This window comes from Lipophrys pholis, assembly GCF_963383615.2.
Source record: "Lipophrys pholis genome assembly, chromosome: 6".
Taxonomy (NCBI): Eukaryota; Metazoa; Chordata; class Actinopteri; order Blenniiformes; family Blenniidae; genus Lipophrys; species Lipophrys pholis.
The window spans coordinates 20,755,256-20,780,836 of record NC_137629.1 but is presented as its reverse complement, the minus strand read 5'-3'; the positions used below and the strand labels follow the sequence as shown (position 1 = coordinate 20,780,836).

The 25,581-nt window shown below is 41.4% G+C and overlaps 2 protein-coding genes across 3 annotated transcripts in view; both read right to left on the bottom strand.

The window, feature by feature from the left end:
• Positions 1-1,896, bottom strand: part of LOC308111158 (transcription factor COE1-like) — a 55,000-nt gene extending 53,104 nt beyond the window's left edge. Inside the window, exons 1-2 of one of the 2 annotated variants that reach the window (XM_080465939.1) lie at positions 1,645-1,896; positions 693-849 (exon numbers count right to left, since the gene is read on the bottom strand). In XM_080465939.1, coding sequence (XP_080322065.1) covers positions 693-849; positions 1,645-1,778 — 291 coding nt within the window. In that variant the 5' untranslated portion in view covers positions 1,779-1,896. The remainder of the gene's footprint in view (positions 1-692; positions 850-1,644) is intronic. The other variant, XM_080465940.1, reaches the window with a different exon arrangement.
• A 7,075-nt stretch (positions 1,897-8,971) lies between these two features.
• On the bottom strand, positions 8,972-13,644 carry il12ba (interleukin 12Ba). Its single transcript, XM_080465153.1, has 8 exons — positions 13,452-13,644; positions 12,740-12,827; positions 12,358-12,636; positions 12,162-12,267; positions 11,636-11,874; positions 11,368-11,540; positions 11,106-11,227; positions 8,972-9,423 (listed from the first exon to the last, which is right to left on the bottom strand). The coding sequence occupies exons 2-8, from the start codon at positions 12,825-12,827 to the stop codon at positions 9,363-9,365; spliced, it is 1,068 nt and encodes a 355-aa protein (XP_080321279.1). The 5' UTR covers positions 13,452-13,644; the 3' UTR covers positions 8,972-9,362.
• Between the last annotated feature and the right edge of the window lie 11,937 nt (positions 13,645-25,581).

Here is a 25,581-nt window from a genome sequence, read left to right as displayed (position 1 = left end):
TTACAATTTCTCAGAATAATTTTGCTAATTTTCTACGTGAATTTCCTCAAGGCGATAATTGAATATGTGATTTTTTTTTACATTTTATTTTCAGTCGAATAAGCAAGCCGACACCAAATGCGTGTCAATAAAACACATTTATGAGTTAGAATGCCCACATTCAATGCAACATGCAAACGCATTAATAGAAGACTTTGTCTACATATCAAACACTAATATGGATGTTTGCTTGAAAATATAAATAAGTTGGCCGACAGCACCTGCAGAAAGAGGCTGCTGTGCAGAACTGTCATCAAGTAGGACTTAATATTATCTGCTTCAGCTGAGTGCAAAAGTTGCCAATAATAATAAATGAACATACAATTGGATTCAAATATTTTACACTTCTGCAGTAAAGAAACGAGTATGCTATAAATCAAAAGAGTGGAAATCTCTCAAGGAGCCACATGTAAAAAAAAGAAAGAAGAAACACACACGAGGGAAGGCTTCAGAAGCAATGATCCCTGCTGAGTGCGTCTGGCCACTGTGTTAACGCATGTCTGGTAATTCATCACTTTGACTTAACAGGTCTGTGGAATAGTGTCAGGCATCAGTCAATGCATAAAAACCAACGCTCATTTGGAGGAAATTTATTCATCAAAAGGCCACGTGATTTGTTCTCTTCGTAATTGTGCGATTTCATTCACACTTACCTTCTCCTTCTCTACAAAGTCAACAAAGGTGGTTCTCTCTATCTCCACGGGCTGACCCTGTCTGTCGTATAAAGCCAGGACGAAGTGGAAGAAGTTGGATTTTCGGAGGTTGGAGGGCGGCTGCTTCTCGAAGTGTGCCCGGGCGAGCCCCACTCCGCTGCGGACACAAGCACACAGCAAGCAGCGGCATCACAGCCCCGGCCGGGAAAATACACTCATTCAACTCAAGTACGACATCAGACTAATCTGCCCTCAAATTAAAGTCTCCAAGAGCTACCGATATGTCTCAGTAAGTGTCCATCACAATGTCCTTAACTTTATGAAATTTAATTTAAATAAAAGATTAACCCAGCCGCGTCACACAATTGTAATTACAATGATAAGTTAAACAAAAATCACGATATAAGTATAAAACTATATATTTATAGATTTATAGATTATAACACGTGCGTTTTTCCCCCTCCTAATAATAGGCCCGTAGGCTTTAGACAACTAATAATTTCAATTATAAACTTATCAGCGTTTATTCTGTGAGAAAACAAAACTGGTTCAAGAAATAATTATCTTCGGCAGTTATTGAAAAAAGTAAGTTGCTCTACTTTACAACATCCAAGAAACGAGAGACAGTGGAGTGAAAACCGAAACCTGAACTTACAGCTCACTTTTCACTCCAAAGTTATTCTAAGGCAGCTTTTTAAATACACGTTTAAAAAGTAGTCTACCGCGAGCTTTAGGTCCAGGCATCTGAAATAATACGAGCCACATGAAAGTATTTCATCAAGTCGGACTTAAAGTTGTAATGCCAGCGGGACCGGTGGGTTATCCTACAACTGCGTCCTCTGGGGACTCGAGCTACCCCGAGTGATGCAGCCGCTCGCTCCGGAGCTCTCTCCCCGCGCTCCGCGCCCCGCGCCCGGGTGTCAGCGCAGCCCCAAGGCCGCCTCGGGCTCACCTCTGGGCGGCTGTGTTGGCGTCCAGCACTCCGGCGCCCTGCATCCATGTCCGAACCGCGTTCATCCCGGCCACCATGGGCTCTTCTTTCATACTACTCCCACTCCTCTGGATGCTCTCGTGGATGCCAAACATCAAAACGCACCTTCACACGGTCTCTATCTCTCTCTCTCTCACACACACACACACTCTCTCTCTCTCACACACACACACTCTCGTCTCTCTCTCTCTCTCTCTCTCCTCCTCTCCTCTTTTCCCTGCCTCCCCTCCTCTTGCGTCTGTTTGATCGCGCTGTCAGAGGAGCAAAGTGGCGTGGTCTATTTCACTTGGCGTTTAGTTGCGCGCGTGTTTCTCAAAGTAAACAAAAGATTCGACATGTGGAAGGAAAAGGGGAGCTGTCAGCATCCAGGGTTAGCTGCACCTCATGTCAGCGACTCCAGAAGAATAAGAAGAAAAAAAAAAAAAAAGATGCGGGGGGAAAGCAGCGGCAGCTACGAAGATGAACGACGTGAGAACGATGAAAGGGGAAGCGCAGGATGAGAGGCTGCACTGAGTTGGCGACAGTCCCCGGGATCAAGGTGCAGCTGACAGAAAGAACAAGCAAAATGCCAGTTTTTCTTTTTCTTTTTCCCCCCAACAAACAGTCCACAGCCAAAGAGAAAATCAGGCAGATGAAAGATACTTCGCCCTCCTTTGCTCCGCTTCTTTATTTACAAAGTCTTCTCCTCGGCTCACATGAATGAAATGGAAGATTACGCGCAATCGGGAGGCAGTCCTGGGCAGCGGCGGCTCTCCTCCTCGTCTGCGCCTTTGCTCGGGTGATTTGCGCTCTTTTCTTCCCTGAGGAATCACTTTGGACCATCTCTGGGATGCCAAACGGCAGAGAACTAGTAGGTGAGGGAGGCGTGGTCTGCTCGGCGAGTGGGAACGCCCTCAAACACAGTTAATAAGGCGGACAATCAGCTGTCCACCAACCCGACCAGCACGCTGCCCGCACCGCCCGCCCGCTGTCCCCGCCTCATCCCACGCAGTGTCCCGCCCCGGCCACTTAGCCACAAGCTGTGCAGTGTGTGTGTGTGTGTGTGTGTGTGTGTGTGTGTGTGTGTGTGTGTGTGTGTGTGTGTGTGTGTGTGTGTGCGTGTATGTGTGTGTGTGTGTGTGTGTGCGCGCGCGTGCGTGCGCGCACCCCGTATCTTTTTTTTAATTTTTTTTTTTTGCGCAGTTGACAATTAATGTAGGTACAGACATCAAACTCATTGTTTTCCATCCCAAACAGTTTGAGTCCTAAAGGGAAGAAGAGCGAGAAGGAGACCCCGGTTGTTGTTTCGTCTGTTGTCACTTGAGCTGCAGCCACCAAAAAAAAAAAAAAAGAAAGAAAGAAAGAAAAAAAATGCACGCATCTGTCTGCGAAAACAAGCCGAAACAGAATCCGATCAAATGTTCAAACACGCAACATGATAAAAGTGATTCCGTCTCATTACTACGTGACAAAATCGTACAAGAGTCCAGGGAGAGGGGAAACAAGCGAGCGGAGAGTTTCACAACTTGTGTGCAGATTTAATTGTGTTTACTTATGAGTTTTTGCGTCATATTAACTCAGCATCAATAACCAAAGAGACACGTTTTAATGGTGCACATTATGCGCGCGTGTGCTAAGAAAACACACGCACACACACATATTAAACTGCCCTGTTCAAACATTTAAAAAATAATTTTCCCCGTTGTGTTTTCTCATCAGAACTAAATCTGCGAAGTGGTCCAAGTGTTCATTCAGAGTATCAACTCTGCAAGATTATGAGCTTAAGAAAGTTTTAGCGCACCAAAAAGCCTGGCAGCCGCTGCGCACATTTTTCTGTTACAGCCCGGTGGTTTGAAATTAGCTTTGATTAGATGCATTACAGAAATCTTGCGGGACTAAGTGTTGAATCCAACATAAATATGAGGATTACAGATAAACTGTGCCGTGTCCCGCAGTCCAACGAATGTACAATCACTAGGAAAAAAAGGAAGTGCTCGCAAACAACAAGAGCAACACCAGAAATAGAAAAGTAACAGCATTCTGCATGAAACTGGCTCGGACACATTGCGGAGTGTACAACCAGAAAGTGATGCTTTCTCTGCTCATGCTTTCCTTCACTCCTGGTCCCCCCCCCCCCCCCCCCCCCCGGATCATTACAGTCATTTCTGAATTGTCAAATTGAATTGTCCGCGGGGCATCTGTTCAATAAGTACCGCTTGGGTAATTATAATGAAGTGAAAAGAATGAGGGAGTGTTTTATTTTATCAGGGGGTTATCTGAAATTAAGATTTTATCAAAAAAAAATGTATGAATCAATCTGACACGTTGACGTGGCGGAGATAACAGACTCAGAAAAATGTTAATCATTATGAATGAGAATGTATTTTTTTGTGTGTGGGGGGGGGGGGGGGGGGGGGGGGGGGGTATTATAGAATGATATTCCTGCAATTATCATCACTATTCAAACTCTTCACTCAGCAGCCAGCCAGCAGACTGAGTCTGAGTTTCCGGAGTCTGATAAATGCCATAAACGGTGAAGGTTGGACACCAAACCCCAGCAATCATCTCATCATTGTCTATCGCTGTTTATTTATATCTCCTGCTGTGGGAGGAGAAATGTGAGCACCCCACCACGTGAGTACACGATACAATAAATAGGGATAAATAAAAGCACCGTGAGATAAAATGTCTGTCACACTCACACAACCTTTTTTTTTTTAAACGCACACGCGCACGGACGCACACGTCCAGAGCGATCCTTCAGCACATTTGTTTGATTGTGGCCGGCTCTCTCGCCACGATCTGTCTGTCTTGGCCGGCATGCGGGCCAGAGCGAACACTTTGGAGGCCTCTGGGGTGGCATATATATTTATATCCCGGAGCACCAACACACACATACAGTGTTAGCCCAAATATCACCGTGTCAGTGTCCAAAAACAGAGATGTCAGTTGGGGCCCTTGATGATCCAGCCACGTCAAAACTGCGATTTACTAAACTCCGCCGCAGCCAGGCGATACGGTTCCGCAAAGTATCTGTGTGATCATTACGCACAGGGCGGAATGCGCACGCCATTTAAACGGCGTCAAGGTGCGCCACTACGCATGTGACTCGTGTTCAAGTGTCCACATATGGCGAGCTATTAAAATTCCCGGCGTTATAACTCTATTAGACATTTTGAAGTAAGTGATGAGAAAGGAGTTGTAGGCGCTGCCGTCAGCCTCCCGCACGACTACCAGATGTTCTCGTAAATCAAAAGGTTGGGTTGATGATAATAATGGCCTGATTGAATTGAGGACTCATAAAAATCACTAGTTGTAAAAATCAAGCATATGCTTATGAGAGTGGGCCTTATGTCTGACAATATGCTATCTAGTCGACATAAAAGGAGACAAATATAGGTGTTTATCGTTTGAATATGAATCCTTGAACTTCCTTGATATCTGCTTAAAATGATTTGAAAGACTTCTATAGCCTACTCAGAAAGAAAGGCCTTTATGCTTGAAACGTGAAAGTTTCTCACAAGGATTTAAAATGAAAAAAAAAGAACTATACTGACTGACCAAAGCTTTATTTTTGTTTTACTTTTTATCTATTTATTATTTTAACCCCGTTTTGCATTTTGATATCAAGTTCCGTTTCGCCTCAGGTCAGGACGCCGCAAACGTACAATTTATTAGGTGCAACGTTGCCATCTAGCGGCGCAAAAGACATACTGCACGGAGCAGCAGCTTCCCCTCACTTGAAGTCAAGCTGTACTTCCAAACGTTGCACTTGCATAGTAAGTAGCATGCAGATAAATGCCATCTGTCCAAATGGCCACTTCTATCCCGATTAATTAACATGGACAGCAAATGGGGACAAGGTCAGAGAGAATGTGGATTCATGAGAACAAGTTGTGAAAGTAATTGGTCTTGTAAATCAACATTGAAAAGGGAAGAATAAACGACAAAAGTAATCTGGATTCAGTTTTAATTTATCCCATAAAACAACTGAGTGGCATCGTGAGAAGATCACCTTAATTTAAGTGGCTGTTTTAAAGGGGATTCATCAGATCCTCTTAAAATTCTTTCTTTTTTGTTCCTTATTGTAATTTTTTTAGTTTAAGCTGACAATGAATTAAAATTTTTACAGAGACATGTTGTTTCTTTTTGATTTCTGGAGATAAAGTGTTCACGTTATTCAAGCAATACAAAAATGTACAGGACACTTCACATATATATTGAATGCAGCCTGTGTGTGAACCTAAATAATAGACTAAAAGTATATGTAAGCAACATTATGTACAAAAACACAGACACACAGTGATCAATAACATTATTATTTCTCGTGCTTGTGGTCATTTAGGATTCTGATTGAAGCAGGTAGAAAAGAACTCCTAAAGCAGTTTCGCCTGCAATGAAGTACTCTAGAACATCTATCTTGAAGGAAGCTGATATCATATATACACAACAGACAGACAAAGGAATTCCTGGCAACGGTTATTGTCATTGATTTTAATGACAGTGATCTTGTGGATGGAAAAAAAAAGTATTTATAGTTTTATTGTAATATTAAATAATCCATGTTAGGAGTCAACCGTTTTCAGCATTAGCTTGTGTCGTCTAAAAACAATTGTTCCATTAAGATATAATAAAAAAGTTGAATTGATTAAAATGTGTGTAAGTGTCTTTTGAGAGGCATTGAACTATTATTTTTACCTCCGACTGTAAGTCCTGCTGTGGTTATGAGACCAGAGTGTCGTCGTTTTCCGCCATCAAACGCCACTTCAGATGCTCATTTCTCACAGGCCACTGAAGTTGGTGCCGCATTTTCCTCCCGCTCCATGTTTACGACCTAAAATATTTAGGATTGCTTCTGCTCAGTTTAGCGGAGTTAGTTTGGACAGCAACAGAATGAAGTGAATGAAAGACACCGAACAAATAAATAATAATTTAAAAAAAAAGGACTTCATCTGAGCCTTTTGACCTCCATTAATGACACACTGATTAACGCTACACTGAAACCAACTCATGGCATCATAAGACTGGTTCTAAGGTCACAGTCTTTGTAACAGTTTTGTTTTTTGTTTTTTTAAACTAAGATCATCTAATTGAAAATGTTGTAAAGCAGAATTGGCTACGACTGGCTGTAGTTTTTCATGGTTTCACTGTATATGTTTTGTTTTGTTTTTCTCTGGGTACGAGTTTCCTCTCACAGTCCCAAAAAAAAACACGCTCAACCACAATTTGTACTTATACAGTATGTGAATCTGTTAAATGAGAAAAAAGCCAAAAAGTTCAAAAAAACTAAAGATAGTTATCAATGACTGTCGCCATACTGTAACCTGACACCCAACCCGAAACTGAAATCGCACTTTGTTCCTCAGCTTTACTCTGAACTATGAGTCGATGCCCCAATACAAGCGGAAACATCTCCCATCTCCCCTGTGCAGCGTTTAGAAACCGAAGCATTAAAGGTCAGCTCAGGCTAATTTACTCTTTAGTTTGTCGCTCCCATGAAACTACTTGCACCACTTGACCTCTTCTTCTTTTTTTTACGAGAGGGAAGTGAGGAGAGTGTTCGCCACAACTGCCAGACAGATGACCACATCACACAGTGAGCAAGAGAGGATCACTATTCTGCAGGTGGAAAGAGGCTCGCTTGGGCTTTTCTTGCATGTGATATGGAAGTTTTGTTTCATAAAAAGAAAAGTTTCCAGCTTTTTAACAATTGCACCTTCGGTTGGTCAGAACCCTTTTTTTTTTTTCTTTTAAACTCTAAAGGTCAATTAATTTTCCCAAACACTGCCTCGTGCTTCTTCTTCTTTCATAGCCTTTTAAATGCAATGTATTTGAATCAGTATTAATTATTTATTTGAGATAAACAAGCAGATATCTCATAATTGTTACACATTTCAGGGTAAAAAAAAGAAGCAGTAACCTTCAGCATTTATTTAGGCTCTATTAGCATTTTAAAGGTGACTTGTGCTTGAAATAAGAGCAGGAATAACAACTGTTGATGTAAATAGATTTAATTGTGTTTCGTTGGATTCTGTTACTTCAGATACTCAGAATGGGACTATAATGAAATATAACCGTGCCTGTGGGAAAATAGAACTCGAAAGTTGATGGTGAAGGAAACAGTTTAAAAACAAAAACTGTGGTAGGGTTTGCAAAAGATAATATGTGTTTATATCTATATATATACAAACAAGGTAATCTGAATTGAGGTGTAATATATTGATACCACGGTATTTATATGTTCCAAAGGTGGAATAATGTTGGTAAATGCTTCACATGTTAAATGCATCGCACAACTAAATGATCATTCCCATTGTAGGCCGAGTCGTGCTGACAAAACTACTAAAAGCATATGAGCGTGCGGGTACTTCCAGAGCTATGAGCAATGGAGATGTCAGCAGGGACTCATGTTAACGAACAGCAAACACATAAGTCTCCTCTGTTGTTTAAAGGTCAATGACCTGCTGCCACATTAAGCCATCAATACGAAGTGTGAGAGCTTCCCCTCACAGACAAAGCACATAGAGGAAGTCTGTCAGGGATCAGTTTTCATATTACTGTACATAGTGCCGACATTTAGAACCTTTTTGTTTCTATTTGTAACACAAGAGCTGAAAGCGTACGTCTGGAGTTACCCCCTTTTGTTGGACACTCATTTAAATACTTGACACTTGTACTGGAAATTTGTGTTTAAAGACATTTAAAACAATTCGAGGATACTCACAACAAGGCAGGATTCTAGAATGTGGACCAGTTCTACAAATTGTGACGGTCACATTGTACATTCGACTCTCACACATTCTATGCCTACAAATTGTAGACCCCTTACGTATTCTAGAACTCTACTCCACGCTAGAACTCTTACATCTGCTGGACCTCTACCACATTCTAGAATTCTCACATGTTCCAGAACTTTGCCACGTCTTAGTTTCAGACATTCTAGAATGCTGAAAAATGGGAGAACTCTCGCACATTCTACGACTCCGACACATCCGGGACGTCTCGTTCCATTAGTTGGGATTTGGATGAAGGCATGAGCAACTTGTTGAGCTGTATCGCAGAGAAAAACAGTGACCAAGGGTAGAAGACTTCTGTACGTCTTCAGGAAATTCCATATTGGTCCAATCGGCTTCCAGTTGAGAGACGACAGACAGAAGTTAAATATCACGTCTGTGACTTTTCATGGAGCGGAAAGGTGAGTGTCAAACAAAACTGCCACTACGAGTAAAGCACAAAAAAACTCTCCTGCTGCCTTTTCAAACCTGTTGGATAAAATTTATTTTTGGGGGGATTGAATAGAAACAACTGATAACGTTTCTGATCCCTTCAAAAGGAACACTTTTAATTCTTTTTTTTGTTTTTTTTTCTTCAGCCATATTAAAAGCCAAATTGGTGGTACAAACATTTGCGCGCAGCAGAAAACTATGAATAAAGAATGGTTTGACTTTCACATACCCGACAGGTTTCCTCTAATTATAACGAGATAAAAGTGTTGATTGTGACCGTGAAACAAATGTAAATACAATATTCAGGACACATTGGGAAGGGCTGTAAACAAAAGTTTGCAAAATTGATTTATTCGCTTATTAGTAAGAAAAGTCACACAGTACAAACATAATGTTATTAGATGAGACAAGCAGGAATATTAAAAAAAAAAAAAAAAGCCTATAAAACCCAGTGTTGTTTCTCCCGTTCTTCTGTTATGCTTGTTGTTTGTTTTGCAGTTTGCTCTTTTTGTTCTTCCTCCCGTTTCCCCTCAGTCTGTTAAGGGATAGAGAAAACAAAGACAATATTTATATATTTATAACTTGAAGTGACATTTTGAAACACAGCCAAAAGTGAAAAGCTATTGTTTAGTTTTGACAGGTAAACCTGAAAGGCGAAGAGACGACCTGCCTGGTTGTCAAAGCAGCGATATGTTAAAGGTTTAAGGGCCACAAGATAAAAAAAAAAAAAAAAAAAAAACATCTTCCAATTAATCGTAACATTGCAAGTTGGAAGATCATATGATTATTTACCAGAGTGCAGTAACATCAGGCCCACAGGCCCACGCTCTTTACTTATACGTTGCATGATCATATTCACCCATTTGTTCACGCATTAATAGTACCGATACGCAAAATACTCCTTTGGAGTAACTTGGGGTTCAGAGTCTTGCTTTGCACTTTGACACATGAATAGGGGGAACCAATGGGGGATCAAGCCAACCGATTTTAAGACAACAAACTCCACCACCTTCAAAGATCCTCAAACCTGTTCAACTTGAATCGTTGTATTTCGTAGTTAAAGCAAGTGAGTCAATTATAAGTTCATTCATTCATTTTCTTCCGCTTATCCGTTCCCGGGTCGCGGGGGTGAAAGTCTGAGCACTGCTACCCAGATCACAATGCACCGATTAAGAACCTTCCTGCAGGTGGTGAGCCCACGGGAAGGTGACGCCCGGCGTGGGACACGAACCCACTAACCCTGAGATTGTGAGTCACATGCTCTACCAACTGAGCTATTGCAACAACACATCATCAGTAGGGTAAAACTAACATATCTCACGACGGTCCAATTCCAGCTCACGTTCCCTATTAGTGGGTGAACAATCCAACGCTTGGTGAATTCTGCTTCATAATGATAGGAAGAGCCGACATCGAAGGATCAAAAAGCGACGTCGCTATGAACGCTTGGCCGCCACAAACCAGTTATCCCTGTGGTAACTTTTCTGACACCTCCTGCTTAAAACCCAAAAAGTCAGAAGGATCGTTCTTCTCCTTAATTCTAAAATAAACTTGAGATCCTAACTTACGGAGCCGACTGTAACACACTCGATGGGCGCGTCTTCTAATTTCCATCCATCGTCTCTGCCTTTACCTGCTTCATCTGAAGTGAGTGGAGGATGAGGTGTAACCTTTTTTTTATGTCATGTAACAGTCAACATGTGCACATATAGAGATTCAGCCAAGGTCCTAACTGCTTTAGCAGTCGTAGGGCTGATTCCACCTGACTGTGTACAGAGACAGGGTACACCCAGGTTGACAGTACAAATACAGCCAAACGCACACGAAGCTCACTATGTTCACGCTGGAACTTAGAGCCACCAGTTAAGAGAGTAAACTAAGGTACTATGAAGAACTCCGCACGGAAAAACTCCAAACTGGATTTGAACCAGGGACATTCTTGTGAGAGCGCCAACCACTACTCCACCGCGCAGCCTCATATCACAGTTTCTCTGATTCAAACTGGGAAATGTACATTCATATAAATAGGAGTTGTTGTTTTTTTAAATACCAGAGGCCATAAGGATTATGCCATACTTCAAATACTTTCCTTTCCATAAGTTTTCAGTCCAGAAATTGCAGATAAAATAATGAGAACTTCATCATACATCATATCACATTGACGTTTTTGAGATGCACGCGCAAATGTCACCCGTCTCATCACGGAGAATCGCTCACCTCATGTGGCTCCATTCGCTCCACTGTGAGTTACAGAACGCGTCCCTCGCTCTGACACACACGGCCTTGGCTCTGCGCTTCACTGCAAACTGACAGATGTCTGCAGAGTGGACGGTCGAAGTCTGAAAAACAAATGGCATCACTCCAGTTGAACAAGAGTTCTGTTCTTCTGCCTTTCTTTTCAAATCTTTGGACTTTCCTGCTTTGGTATTCTAATTATTTTCTTTGTAAACATGCGCTGCAATGTGTGCGTTTCTCTTACCTTTAAGGCTTTGGATTGAGCGCAGGGATCGTCACACCTTCCGCATCGACCTCTGAGCTGGGTAATTTGAAAAGTGAGGGGGAAGTAAGAGTAGGGGCTGCTCCAGGAGCTCGGGTAGCACCACTCTATCGCCGTAGTGTTGACTTTACCAATCCTCACTTTGTCAGGCTTGACTGTGAAATATAAAAGTAAAACAGAGTGCAAATGAAAACAAAGGCAGGGAGGCGAAGCAAACAAAGAAAAACCCGTTCCCCTGCGGTTGTCTCACCGATCTCTGATAAGTAGAAGTGTTTGGAGTAGTTCTCCAGCAGAAAGTGCTCAGTCTTCACGTGGACTGTGATGTGGATCTGCTGGCTCTCCTCGGTGTAGGGGCAGTGGTTCCTCTCCACGCAGGAGATCCCGTTCCCGCTGTCAAGGACCGAACAGCTGAAATTGCTTTGCCCTGTGGAGCACATCCAGCGCTTACGTGTGTCCACAGAACAGAGGGGGTCACTGTAGTCTGAAACGCTGCATAAGACAGGGACAAACAAATAAATAAATCAACACACAGAAGATATGATGGTTTCTCATGGACAAATAGTTGAGGATATAATTCACGTCCATCTGCAATATTTTCACATCAAATCTGATTCCAAGTCGTGAACATGATGTTTGGATTACATCAAATGTCCATGGTTGTGTTTCCTTTCCTGGGGAGGTGTTTATGTGTGGCACTGAGCTGCCTCGGCTCTGTCATGAGTCTGAAAACTGTTTTTGTTGGAAGCAGAAAACATTTCAGCAGTTCGGGGGCTTACCGTTGAGCTGTGATAAAGGCTACTTTGCCAACACGACTGCTGTGCCAAGTCCAAGAGCAGCGAAACTCTCCGCTGTAATTCTGAGTGGAGCACTTAAGGTAATCCTCTAAAGAGAGAAGTCACAAATGGTAGGATTACTTAGAAACATCAACACTGCCTCTGAGAGAATGTCATCATTATTTGAATTATTAGATACCTTGATCGTCTTTTACAAGGATCCTCTTAGTTCCGTCCTTATTGATCAGAACCACAGTGTGATTAAGAAGTGATCCATTCTTGCTGTGGCAGGTGTAGTTGCCCCCTCCCATGCTCTCCTCGAGCGTCACCAGAAATGAATTCCCTCTCTGTGCTTGCTCCTCTCCATTCCTCTTCCAGAAGATATCTTGGCTCTGGTTGTCTCTCTTCATGACATCTTCTGGCTCCAAGCAGCTCAGAGCCTGCTGGCCCAGTGTGCCGTCCACATCCATAACCAGAACTAGCAGTGGACAAGTATAATCCACACATGCGGATTATAAGAAGTTAATTAGGGGTTTCATGACAACAGTAATCTCTGAAAAAAGACAAAGATTTAAACTCACTGTTGGGCAGCAGGGTCCAGTGTCTTCTCGGATTTTCACAACTGATTAGCGGGAGTGCCAGAATGATGCCGAAAATAAATGAGCTCATCTGAATTTAAAAGAGAAGATAAAGAGTGAGATGGGGCAGTGGCACAAAAAGAACAAATGTAGACACAATATATGAGAAGAAACAACATAAAGTAGAAAGTCATTGACTATCGTGATAAAGCAAATATGTATTTAGAAAAAACACGAGACGCTGTTTGGAATTACAAAACAGCTGGAATTTAATTTGTTTGCGACATTACCTCAGCATATAACCACCTTAAGGCAAAAAAAAGAAAAAAGAAAAAGATCTCCACAATAAAAACATGTGAAGCAATAATAAAGCAAAATAAGCCATGATATTGATAATATCTTATAATATTGAGTAATTAGACATAGCTGTAGATTACATGCACATAAAAAAATAAATAATAGAATATAACAGGAAAGTAAATTTTTCCCATGGTTTCAGTCAAACTGTCAGACTTAAATCAAATATTTTATAATTATTTCACATGTAGTACTACTACTACTACTACTACTACTACTACTACCACTACTAATAATAATAATAATAATAATAATAATAATAATAATTTAACCTGAGGAAACACCTGAGGCACGTTGGTGCTCAGGTGTTTCATCCATTTAAACCGGGAACAGTGAAAACTGTTTGAAGTTCTCTTACCTTGCAGTCAGTGTCCAGGGTTATTGCGCACCTTTTGCGTCTGGTTTGTGCGCGCCCTTTGCGCGTTTAAATACCCTCCTGACAGTTCAGGGACAGATTTCCCCAGGCCGCCTCCAACAAAGAAAAAGTCCAGAGGAACTTCGCTTTCCGTACATTTGCAAGTATACTCAACTTCAGCCACATGTTTTCGTATGAGCCTCATTGACAGACGAAGCACTCACTTAATTATGTTGTTTTAATCGACGCACCAAGTGATTTTAAAAAGCGTTTCGGAAGTCTTGTTGTTGTCGGATCCTTACACGCTTACCTTCAGTTTGGCAGGATATTTCCTATTTCATTTTCATTTTAGACCTTTATATCGTCATCGCACTTTCTAATGTGTCGGACCTGTCCCGGTAACAATAGGGTCGTTGTTTTTTTCTTTTTTCTTTTCTTCTTCCTCACTGAAATAATAAGTTTATTTCTAACAAGAATAACATAAACTATAAAACAGACATATTGTGTGCTTCCTTTTATCTTCCAATAACCTTACTTCCTATATATCATTAAAGGAAATATGTATATATACTTTAAATAAAGTAGTCTCAAGGTGAAGCTTTGTTCTATAAGTAAGTCCTAAATTGGACATTAAATCAACAGCTTCTCCTTCAGACTCATTCACTGGAAGTCAAACTTCCACATTAGTTGTGTCAGAATGATTTCATCTCATTCATGAAAAGAAGGCTTTTATCTTCACATATCTAAACAAACAATATAAACACACTGCAGTGTTTTCACACTTCGCGATCACTATCATTGTTTCGGATATTGATCATGGGCCATCACTCTGATGTTTACTAACCAACGCAGATGGATCTGATGATGTTACAGTTACATCTTCTGGCCTCTGTGAATGTCACCATTAAGATATGATTGTTGCTGCCTTTACACGGAACAGATTGCTTCAGGCTCCAGTCTTTACATTATGTGTTACCTGGCAACACTGTGTCCTGTAGTGGCTGCTCCTAAATGCGCCAAGACACTAAGCCAGTGATGTAACCTTGTGTCGGGTAGCGTGGGTCTTTCAACATCAGGCCCCTCGGTCACTGGGTGACCCATCAGCTTGTCTTGTCTAAATCATCTTTAAAGGGCCTCTCTGCTGTGTGGGATGTTTTAGATGACTTCCTGCCCCTGGCAGCCGATGACCACTCCTTAATGGTTGACCTTCTCTTTCTCCTACTTCCACAATGTTATCTTCCCACGCCACTGTCAGCTCCACTCGCTGACGTTTGAGATCGTTAGTACTTCAGGCCATTGTAAAGCTGTAGCAGCGTGTGGGAAGTTAGCTGATCCTCCAGTCTGTAGACCAGGCAGGGGTCTACCTCACCCCAAGTGGAATGGACGAGGGTCTGGGCAGGACATTAAACGTCCTCTGCTTCCATAAAGAACTTGACGGTCTGTCATTCTGTCTGTCAGAGAGCATCCCACATGAGAGCTTCCAAATCTGGCCTGTTCCCACTATTATCAAGGCGCCCCGCTGGCTCACAGCCACGCTTCTTCTGATCTTTTCATCCGGCGCTGCCTTCCTCATTTCTCTTGTCTTTTCATCCCCTCGGTCTTGTCATGTTGTAGATGTCGGGATCATCTTAAGGTTAGCTCTTCTTTGGTTCACTGCTCCCACCAGGACACCCTGGAGTAACTGTGTTTACTCTGCTTCACAGGCTTTGCTGCTTTTTCTCACTCAACTTCATATACACCATCACTTCTCTTCAAGCCACCTTAAACTCCTCTCCAGAGACTTCAAGGGCATTTGAAGTTTGTTGATTTTTTTTTTTTTTTTTTTCATCAACAGAAGCAGGGATGCTGCTGCACTCCAAACCACCTTCAGATATGCCCAATTAAGAAATAAGGCCTCAAGATGACAAAACACAACTGGAACATCCAGGCAGCAGCATTTGTGATCCAAAATTGCCGGGAAAGGTAATAAAGTACATCTTGGAACTAATGCATTTAGAGGAATAATCATCAGGTTTATGATATTGAGTTCTTATATTTGCTAATTCCTTGAGATAAATGAATAGAAAATGATTGTGAGGAAAGAGAAATGTGATCTCCCCCCTCTGTTAAAATCAAGAAGACTCAAACACCAAAGCTTTAATCCTTCCATCAAACTCAAATAGTCAACAGTCATTTTAATTTATAGGAACTGGATTTCTGATCTGTGATAGAGTTGCATCCTAAAAGCTGCCACCATGTGACAGAAATGATAAAAAGTCTGCCTTGTGACAAAAATACAAGGACCTTTACTGGTGAATTATTTCCCAAGGTCTTCACAGAGTAGAGGGAAATTCCATATAGACTAGAGGGCCGGAGCAACATTGGCAGGTTGCTGCGCTCTAAATTATTACCTTATACGCTCTGAGTTGTCAGCAGCTTTAAACTTCTTCTGGCTGGCGCGATGACATACTGAAAGAGACTCGAATGCTTTTTGACATGATAGATCCGAGTGACTGGATTGGCTCCAGTATACTGCTCTGATGCGATTACGTAAATACCTTTTTTTACATACCATTCTAATGATGTTGTACTTTCCCTATTGTGACTAGGAAATGCCGTGTTGTTGTGGGATTTGTTTTGCAGAAAAAGAAGCGAAAGACAACCAAAGTAAAGCATTTCCTGATAAGGCACAGTGCTGCACAATATTCAGTGTTTGAACACGTCTCCAAGAAATTGTGTTCATTGAATTTGTTTTACTTTATAAATAAAATTAAAAAGCTATATTTATAATGCAGTCAGCTATATTTCAGTAAGGTGTGTGTGTGTGTGTGTGTGTGTGTGTGTGTGTGTGTGTGTGTGTGTGTGTGTGTGTAGCTATGAGGTTAGTGAAATCAAGCCAGCAAACAGGTTTGACAATCCAGTTCAATTGCTGGTCTTTACATAGAAAAACATTATTCACACTTTGGTCAATAGATGACGTGCGAGTTACGGTTACAAAACCAAATGAAAGAAGTGAACGTCACAGGAAACCACAGAAGCAAGATGAGACAGGTATGCCAGTGGTGAGATAATGAAAGGGGCAACAGAACAATGATAACGTAATAAGAGAAGCCAAATCAAAGTGAGCAGGTCAGAAAACTGGAGGATTTCACTTTGCTGGGTAAACAGGCAGAACATTTTTTTAAAACAGTGTTACACAAGTTTTGTTTGGATAGTGAGATATTGGATCAATTGGATCATTCATTCAATCATTGGATAAATGCTTTTTAAATTTTTAAATTTTTGAAACCAGGACAGTTGGTGACAATAACACCGAAGAGCTATTCCTCAAAATGGAAAAAAATAAAACAAACCACTGAGAAGCCTAGAATGACTGATGAATGATAAACACTATTAACACCAACTGATGCCTCAAACAGCCTTTTTAGCTTAACTGGAGTTTTTTTTTTTTCTTTCTTCTTCTTAATATTGCTCTTAATCTAAAAAAAATGAGAATGATTTGATAGCTTTCCAGTGGCTCTCTGTATACTTTCTTGTGCATTATCTTTTTAAAAAAGAAATCATTTTGAAAAATCATCAGTAGCAGTGAACCTTACAGATTGCCTTGCAGACGGATCATGCTACAAACTTAATGCCTCTGTTTCAGGGTGCCCTCCTCAGCTCCATTTATCCGAGCCGTTGATTGTTCTATTTGGATAACGTTGAAAAACATTGACACTATATATATGCACCAGCCCGACGTGGCCACTAGATGTCGCCACAAGGTAACAGATGCAGTGTTCAGGATAACTTCATAGTCTCCCGTTGAACTCTTGCCAAACAAATTGAAACATTATCCACAAATGCCTCTTACATTTTTGTGGTTCTATCACTTATACACTCCCACAATTTAAACAACGTTATTACATCACCAATACCGTTTCATAGCCTCTTCTCAACGCGGATTCAGACTTAATGGTGCACGGCTGGAGTTCCTGCTCGAGTGTCATAACTGTATGTTCTGCAGCTGTTGAGAATTACACGGCTGGGCAGGATGTTCTGCTTGGGCTCTTGATCTGTGGCTGTGCACTGGAATGTCTCCCAGATGCCCTCGAACCATAACAGCTGGAATGGAATCGGTGCAGTGATCTCATCCGCAATGGATAGAAGGTAGTGAAACAAAAGAGGGGGAAAGAAGACAGTCATGATGTAATGTGTGTGTGTGTGTGCACATGTGTGTGCACATGTGTGTGCACATGTGTGTGCACATGTGTGTGCACATGTGTGTGCACATGTGTGTGCAGAGGGGACAGATAAGAGATGGCGCACATCTAGACACAGAAAGGTCACGTCTGACAAAGAGTTGTGTTTCGCTGACTGGCAGAGTGTTTTGTGTCTACGAGCAGCTTGTTGTTCCGCACAGGCAGAACTCAGTGGTTTATCTCTTTGTTTTTGATAAGCCTCTTTGAAGTTCGGTGGAAGTGTTAAAGCAAGCTTTCGCTGGGATCTCTATACTACTTGTAGCAGGATTGAATCCGTGTAAATGTTCTCAGAACTTTGTGTGACTGGAAACATCACACACTGCACTGTAGTTCCTGCACTTGACATTCCTCTTTTGCAAAGAATGACTCATTTTTTTACAGAACAGATTTACTGTGTTTTGGAGTCAAACTGTCAAGTGAAGACATTTTATTTTATTTTTTTTTAACATTGTGAACTGGTCCCAAAAGCCAAAGGAGATTTAACTGAGGAGAAGTGAAGTATAATCACTTTAAAAGTACATAAATATTTCTGAGGTTAACTGTACGTGACTATTTGACTCCCACCCACTGTTCTTTCAATACCACAGAGAGTGCATCCATATTTTAGATTTGAGTTAATGTGTCAAGCATTCTTCAGCAAGTCATTATATCACTGCGGCAGAGGAATATTGAAGACCATCAGCTGGTTTTATTTTATTATAAAGCATTCCCCCTGCAGTCTCTGTTCCTATTTTTTTTAAACACCTGCTTCTTTCGCAGGAGGCACAGTTGGCTGGAATCAACACAAAAGGTGGAGTACAATCTGTAAAGACGGCCAATACAGATGACCACGCAATAACTGAAGCGCACATTCACACGCGCAGATATTTTAGAGCAAGTATTTAACTTATCCACCATGTTTTCAACCCTTTAGTAGGCAATTATTCAAATACCTTTAAATATCTATACTTAAACTCACTGTTTCACATTTTAGATTCAAGCTTTTGATCAATTGTCTCAACCGAACCACGACATTCTCCAAATTATGTCTTTCATAAAAGTGATGTGTTTTGCAATTGACATTAAGTCATAATTGTTGTTGTAATGAAAGAAAAAAAAAAAGCAGAAATATTAACCCTATAAAGGGTTAATATTTGGGAGGGAACATTTTAATGTCCCTGCAAAGAAAAAGAAAAAGAAAAAAAACCCACACAGGGACTGAGAGACATAGAAACTTCAGACGGAAAGGCCATGGACAAACCATGCTCACCCTGTTACCCCGCCCACCTTTTTTTTATCCCGGATCATATCTCTGCCCCCAATGAAACAAGCTTCATTTCACAGCCACGTTATTGAGTCTGTGGTGCTGAATGATGCTTTTCACTGCTTTGACATAACTGGATTAATCTGTTTCTCCAGCCACTTAAACTGAATTAAATCTAATAATGAATCAGTAGCATTTAGTTACAAAGCCCGAGCACCCCTGACAGGTGGCTCTGCGGATTAAATTCATAATCTGATAAGTGTTGAGCATGATAAGCAGCTTAGCGTTCAACCTTATGAACTGTGCTTATATATGTTAGTCTGCACAGGCTACTGGAGTATTAATCAGCCTGAAATAGCCTATAGAAATAGATAAACAACATTATGATAATGAATAATGATCACAAATGTCTTCGGTTGGAGTCCTGGTTGGGCTTGGCGTCCTTTTTTTGTGGAATTTACGTGTTCTCCCTGTGCCTGCAGGAGTGGAAACATGCATCTGCAGTTAATTGGTGAAGCTGTTCATAGCTGTTCATACATGTGACATGTCCAGGATGAACCCTGCCTTCACCCACAGCAAGCTGGGATCAGCTCCATCACTCTGTGACTCTGAGCTGTACAGAGGAATAAAAACAGTTTGAATGATAGGATGACAGAATGCAGAAACAAGCCTTTAGGCAAACTGACATTTTTCTTAAATTGCATTGGTGCTCAAAGTGTGTACTTCTTATTGATGTTAAAAAGTCAGAGTAATACAATAAGTAGTTTCTTGATATATATTTGGAAAGTCGAACAAGCAAAGCACCTAAACCTAAGATAAATTCAAAGTTTATTTGTTTTCAATTACACTTTATTAACAGAAATTTGTGAAGTTCCTGTACTCATGAACTATAAATCCTCCTTCACCTCTTTATTTAAGTACCTCACTTGAAAGCTATAAATAGATATTTTCCAACAGAGATGCACAACTTTGTACATGAAGGGTCTCACAAATAACATCCATTAATCTTTCGTATTTAGAGTCACAAATTAATCTCAAATGAATGTTTCTGGACTGTCAAACGAGAAAACATGCATACTCCATGTACCGAGTCCCCCAACCACCACGCCACCATGCTGCCAGCTGGCAAATCATTCAATACCTTTCACTGTCAAGAATATCTCAAACTTTATTCCGAAACAAAATCGTGCCTGGGTTCCAATAAAACAAATACCAAAGTTCCTCTCACAGTGAACACGAGGGTTCACAGAGTTCAATAACTTTCAAGGCAACACTTTTGCTGCAGATGAAGAGTTACTAATGAAAGCGGTGCCTCGCTGTGTCACAGCCTCTATCGCTGTCGCTCAGGGACGACGTGGGCCGGTGCCGCATCGGTTATCGCCGTCTCTCAGAAGAACGGGGTCAGTGAGGGGTAGCCTGCTGAGGAGAAGGAGAAGGTGGAGGGATTTCCTCTGGCAATATATCACCTCATACCAGACTGCCTGCAAAGTTTCTCTCTAAAACACTGGAGGTGAGGCACTTTGCTTATGTTCCGGTGTGGCTTTCAGGCCCCCCCCGCCGCCCAAAAAAAAAAAAACCCGTGAAGGAAGGAGGTATCAATCAAACGTCAAGGTTTGGCTTCACAGAGAGGCCTTTCCTGTGAAACTGCGGCTGCTTTTCTTTTACACTATGATTCTGAAGAACGATTTTTTTTTTGGAATGGCGCAATCAATTGAAGAACTCAGTAATTCCACAAAGTGTTCAGAGGATTGATTTTTTTTTTTTCTCCTATTGTGTTTTTTCAAAGAAAGATATTATCATGGAAAAATGCACATTGACGTCTTTGTCATGAAGGCGGGAGAGAGAGTTGATTATGAAATGTTCTTTATGCCCCAAACCATAACAGCTGGTTTCATTGGTTGTGATTCTATCGTTCATGAGCGATATTTCGAATGGGCACGACGAGTAGAGCGACTCTCTTGTCACTTGAAAAAATACTTTACTACTCCAAAAAGTTACTTTTGCGTTACTTTTAACTGCTCTGCTATTTAGGAGGTCTTGACTGATAAGCACATGATTGGCTTGAGTCAGTCTGAGGACAAGTCATATCGATCAGTTGTCAGTCAAGCGGCGGCTCACATTATTCGGGTCCGAATCACGAGCGAAGGATGAGAAAAAACAGCAACTGAGATAAACTACCAACATGCAGACAAGCTCCTATAAAAGTAGGCTAATGTTGATTTTTACAGTCTGTAAATACATCTCGGGCTTTGTGGAACGACGGCAGCACCACAACAGTTTTTATCGACAACAAACGAGCAAAAACTCACAGAAACAAGTAAGTGCAACTTATTATTATTATAATATTATATTAGAAATGATTTTGGATCGCATATGAGTTTATCTCCGTAATTATTTACTTGCACTTTACTGCCAAAAGTAGCAGTGTTACGGTACTATTGGACTATGCGTCATTTCCAACACTGAGCTTTTGTGTATCAAAACTCATTTAAATAACCTCTAAAAGTCCTTGTTTTCCCCAAGAGAGCACTTTTTTTTCCCCCGTACGTAGCCATGGTGTGTGGGATTGAGCACTCGTCCTTTTTTTTTTTTTTTCGCCTCAGTCTGTGGGTGGTACACTAGGAGCTGGTTCATGCACAAAACGTCGTCATTATTGTCTGACAACTTTATCAGCGCGTCTCATGAGGTCGGTGACCGCTGTCTGCGTTAGTGTGTACGCATAAAAAGCTCACATTTAAAATCAACAAGGACAAACAGCCAAGTAACTCCCTAATCACTTCGCTGCGGGCGTCACTTCCAGCATCTAACTTCAGATGTCCAAATGGACTTGCCGGACCGGCTTTGAATGACTCGACCTTGGGCCTTGCTGTTATCTCTAATTGTTAGGCACGGTGCCAAGCTCTACAAGAGTACAGTGTTTTCCTTTTTTGCTGTATTTAATGCATTTCTTCCTGTGCTAGTTTCCTTATAGCATCATAGGACAAATGTTTGAACTCTCTTTGGAGATCCTGGCATTCAGCCTAGATTTATATTCTTTTAATTCCAGTTTCTTCAAATAGAGCCATGGAAATCTGAGACAAAATGAGCGGATCCCTACTGCCTTGTACAGAGCAGCTCTCTGCAACCTCACCACAGCAACTTAACATTTTGTTGCATAATGAGTTTGATAATGAAAAGCTGACAAAGACACATCTATGTCCTCTCAGACCCAAAGTCAGTTACAGAGAATAAAAGCCTTATACATGCTGGTGATATTTTAACTTTAATTTGTTGTGCACAAGGTCACTCAGTCACAGTTGCATAGACAAACCCTTCCTCAGGGAACATTTTTTTTCAAATATTCTTCGAACCAGGTGACAGGAAAAACAATGTCATGATTGCATTTAAAATGGTTTTAAAAAAAAAAAAACAGGCTTGAAAAGTCAGTATGTACGGTACTGTAAACTTGAAACTATGGATTAATGGAATACAGTAGCACTTTGTGAAAAGTAACTTAGAGGTGCCAAACAAATTTCACACGCACATGATTTGATCTCAATTGGAAAGGACCAATTAAATGGAATAAAATAAAGGAACACGCACGCACGCACGCACGCACGCACGCACGCACGCACGCACACCATCACGGATCTCTCAGCCTGGAGCATTTTTGCCATTTTCTGTTAAGCTTTGAGTCTTAGTGTGGTGTTATGACCTCTTACTGAAAACATTGTGATTTTTATTAAATAATTGCATTTAACCTCTGCTTTGTTGTTTGGTGTGTTTGAACCCTCCTGGCAGTATGTTTGACACCTCTGACCTTACTGCTTTGCCTTACACTATGTCAGGTGACTGTGAATGTAATGTATTACATATCACAGCCTTGTGAAACTCTCAGAAACTCACAGTACACGGTTTGTGCGGCGAGAGAAAGAGGGAGACGATCTGGCTACTTTCAGGAACTCCTTTTACTGTTATCATATCTCATGATTACAGGCTGATTACATAAGCAGGCAGCCACTGGGACGACCCACAATGAATTGCTCTGTTATTTATGTCAGTCAGACCTGTTGAGTGATGCTGAACAGCCTGCTGGAGAGACCGTATGTAGAGCATGACAGACGGATGGAGAAAGCGTGAAAGAGTGTCTGGGGGTGGTATTAGATTGTCTGTGTGTTTGATGGAAGCTTGTACTTCGTTTTGGAGACGCATTCTGGTGTCATTTGGGATCAAAGAGGCTGATGTCTAATTAGTGGTACCGTGGGCAGCGGCAATCAATCCAACAGACTATTTCTGTTTGGTCACATTGTATTATCTGAGCTGTGCAGGCTGATATGTGGAGAAAGAGATCTGTGATGGCGTGCCAGTGGAATGTCAAAAGTCTAATGAGGCAGCGCCTTCAAAGGCAAGGTCGTGCCATGGCATTGTTTTCTCCTTCTTCTCTTGACGGATAGCTCAGGCAAGTGTGTGAGAAAGACAAACAGGAAATGGAGGGGCTTGAGGATCACGTTCAACTGTCAGGCTGAATTCCAGGGTTAAGATTAAACACCTCAAAGTCCCTCTGTTGATTAACTCCATCAAACATTTTTACATGCACCACTTTGTCGGGTAAGTGACAACTCACAGCACAAAAAGCACTTCGTGTTAATATGCACAGTGGTACGAGCTGGAAGAATGGCAAGACTAAGCACCGGGGCTCTGGCATGGGAGGGGACATGAGACCATAACACAAATATGCACAATGATGACCCTCTGCCAGCAAGAAAAGAAGGTCCTTTTTTGTTGTATTTGATGGAAAAACATGAACAAGCCAAAGAATGTGGACCATATATATTTATAGTACAAACATGTACTGCGTGCAATGACCCATTTGTTTAGTTTTCTGCTTGTAAGGACAACTCATGCAATGCCAGGCTTTAGGCTTTATGCAAGCATCAATCTGCAAGGACCCTGTCATACATATCACACAGACGAGTGGCAAAATGTTCATGTTGTTAGTCCATGAATGTATTTCTGACAGACATGGTCAAGTATCAATCCTAATGATAAAATAAATGAAACATCTGTAATTGAATTCTAATGAACTCTTGTTAGTTTTTCTTTGCATTACTTTAAAAAGTTACTCTTAATCACAGTAGATTAGACGTTCAGCACCTCTCAGGACTTTCTCTCTACGCATCAGGTAATCACTATTTCGGCAGAGTCTAAGCAAGCAGGAAAGAATATAGGCTAAATATGGGAATGTTGTGCAGAAAGAAAAAAAATGAAAGTATTTTAGGAGCCACAGAACTGTCTAACATTCTCTACAATTAAGGCAGTAAAGAAAATATACGATGTTCCCATGGCCATGCGTCCTTCCACTCCAGGTAAACTTTCTTCTCTTATGTAACTCTGCTGTTTCAGCTGATTTCTACACCATTATTTAGTTTTGCTCTTTTCCCAATCTCCTTTCCCATTAATTTCCCACTCATGTGCGACTCAAGTGCATCAGTGAATTTACTCATTCGAACATGTTAGGGTATCTCTCTTTACCACCTCGTTTGCTACTCAACACACTTCATCAGACTTTACCCAACAGCACCTCGTTTCAGTTCAACACGCCTTTGCAACCCAATCGGATGGAAGCTCATCCAGCAGAAGAAGAAAAACATCTGCAGTTTCTTCCCCACTGCTCTCCTCTCTGCTCACATGCTCCAAGAGTGTGGCGCTGGCCACAAGTATTAAAGCAGTGATGGAAACGGCTGTGTGGTGATTCACACCAGTTGAGTACATGATGCGTTTATAAATGTAGCTGGCTGGTTCGGAAGCAGGCAGAGGGAGACTGAGTGATGGCATTATACTCCTGGTCAACCGGTTGCTGCCTGACCTAGTTTTGAGATTAATATCTAATGGTGCAGCCATGTACCGAGGTTATGAAATGACACACCTTGGTACAATGACTTTGAAATGTAAGCCTCAGATCTGAATTCCATTGAGCAAGTACAATAATAATTACACATCCAAATATCTGCAAAATCTGTAGACTCAATGAAATACTGCTTCATGCAATGTGGAAATTGAACTATTAGTCGCAGTTTTGAACTCTCTGGCTGTTACGTACACACTCAGGGTCAAGCAGGAAAATGATCATGCATTCCGATATTGTGAGATCGGATACACGCGTCATTCATATCCGGAAATGAATCAGATATGTGCCAATGTGACCGCCACGTAACAAGGCTGATCGGATTTTCTTATCCTTGCATCTCTAATGCCATGAAATCTGCAACCATCCAGCTTCTAATGTTACATACATGGGAAGCATGGAGGCTATCCAACAGGAGGAAAATCTGGCACAGTGGTCAGCTGAGGAGGTCACATGACTCCTCAGTCTTTGGAGAGAGGAGGAAATGAGTTCAGCATATGGATAAGTAGGAATTCAGTTGTGGCCAATTTCATCCTTCTCTGGCTAAAAATCCTTACAATGGTTGGTGAACTTCTCAGCCACTGCAACGTCAGCATCAGTCACATGTCATCATCCATGGATTCACAGTTAGCGCTTGGCTCAGAACTAACCGGAGGTTTGTAAACACTCCAAGTCCGCATCTGCAATGTTTCTGATCGGAAATGGGTCACGTGATAAAATATGGGTAACTGCATGGTCAGAAAAGTCGGATTTTCGGCAGCAAATCTTACCTGAGCATCTAGATTT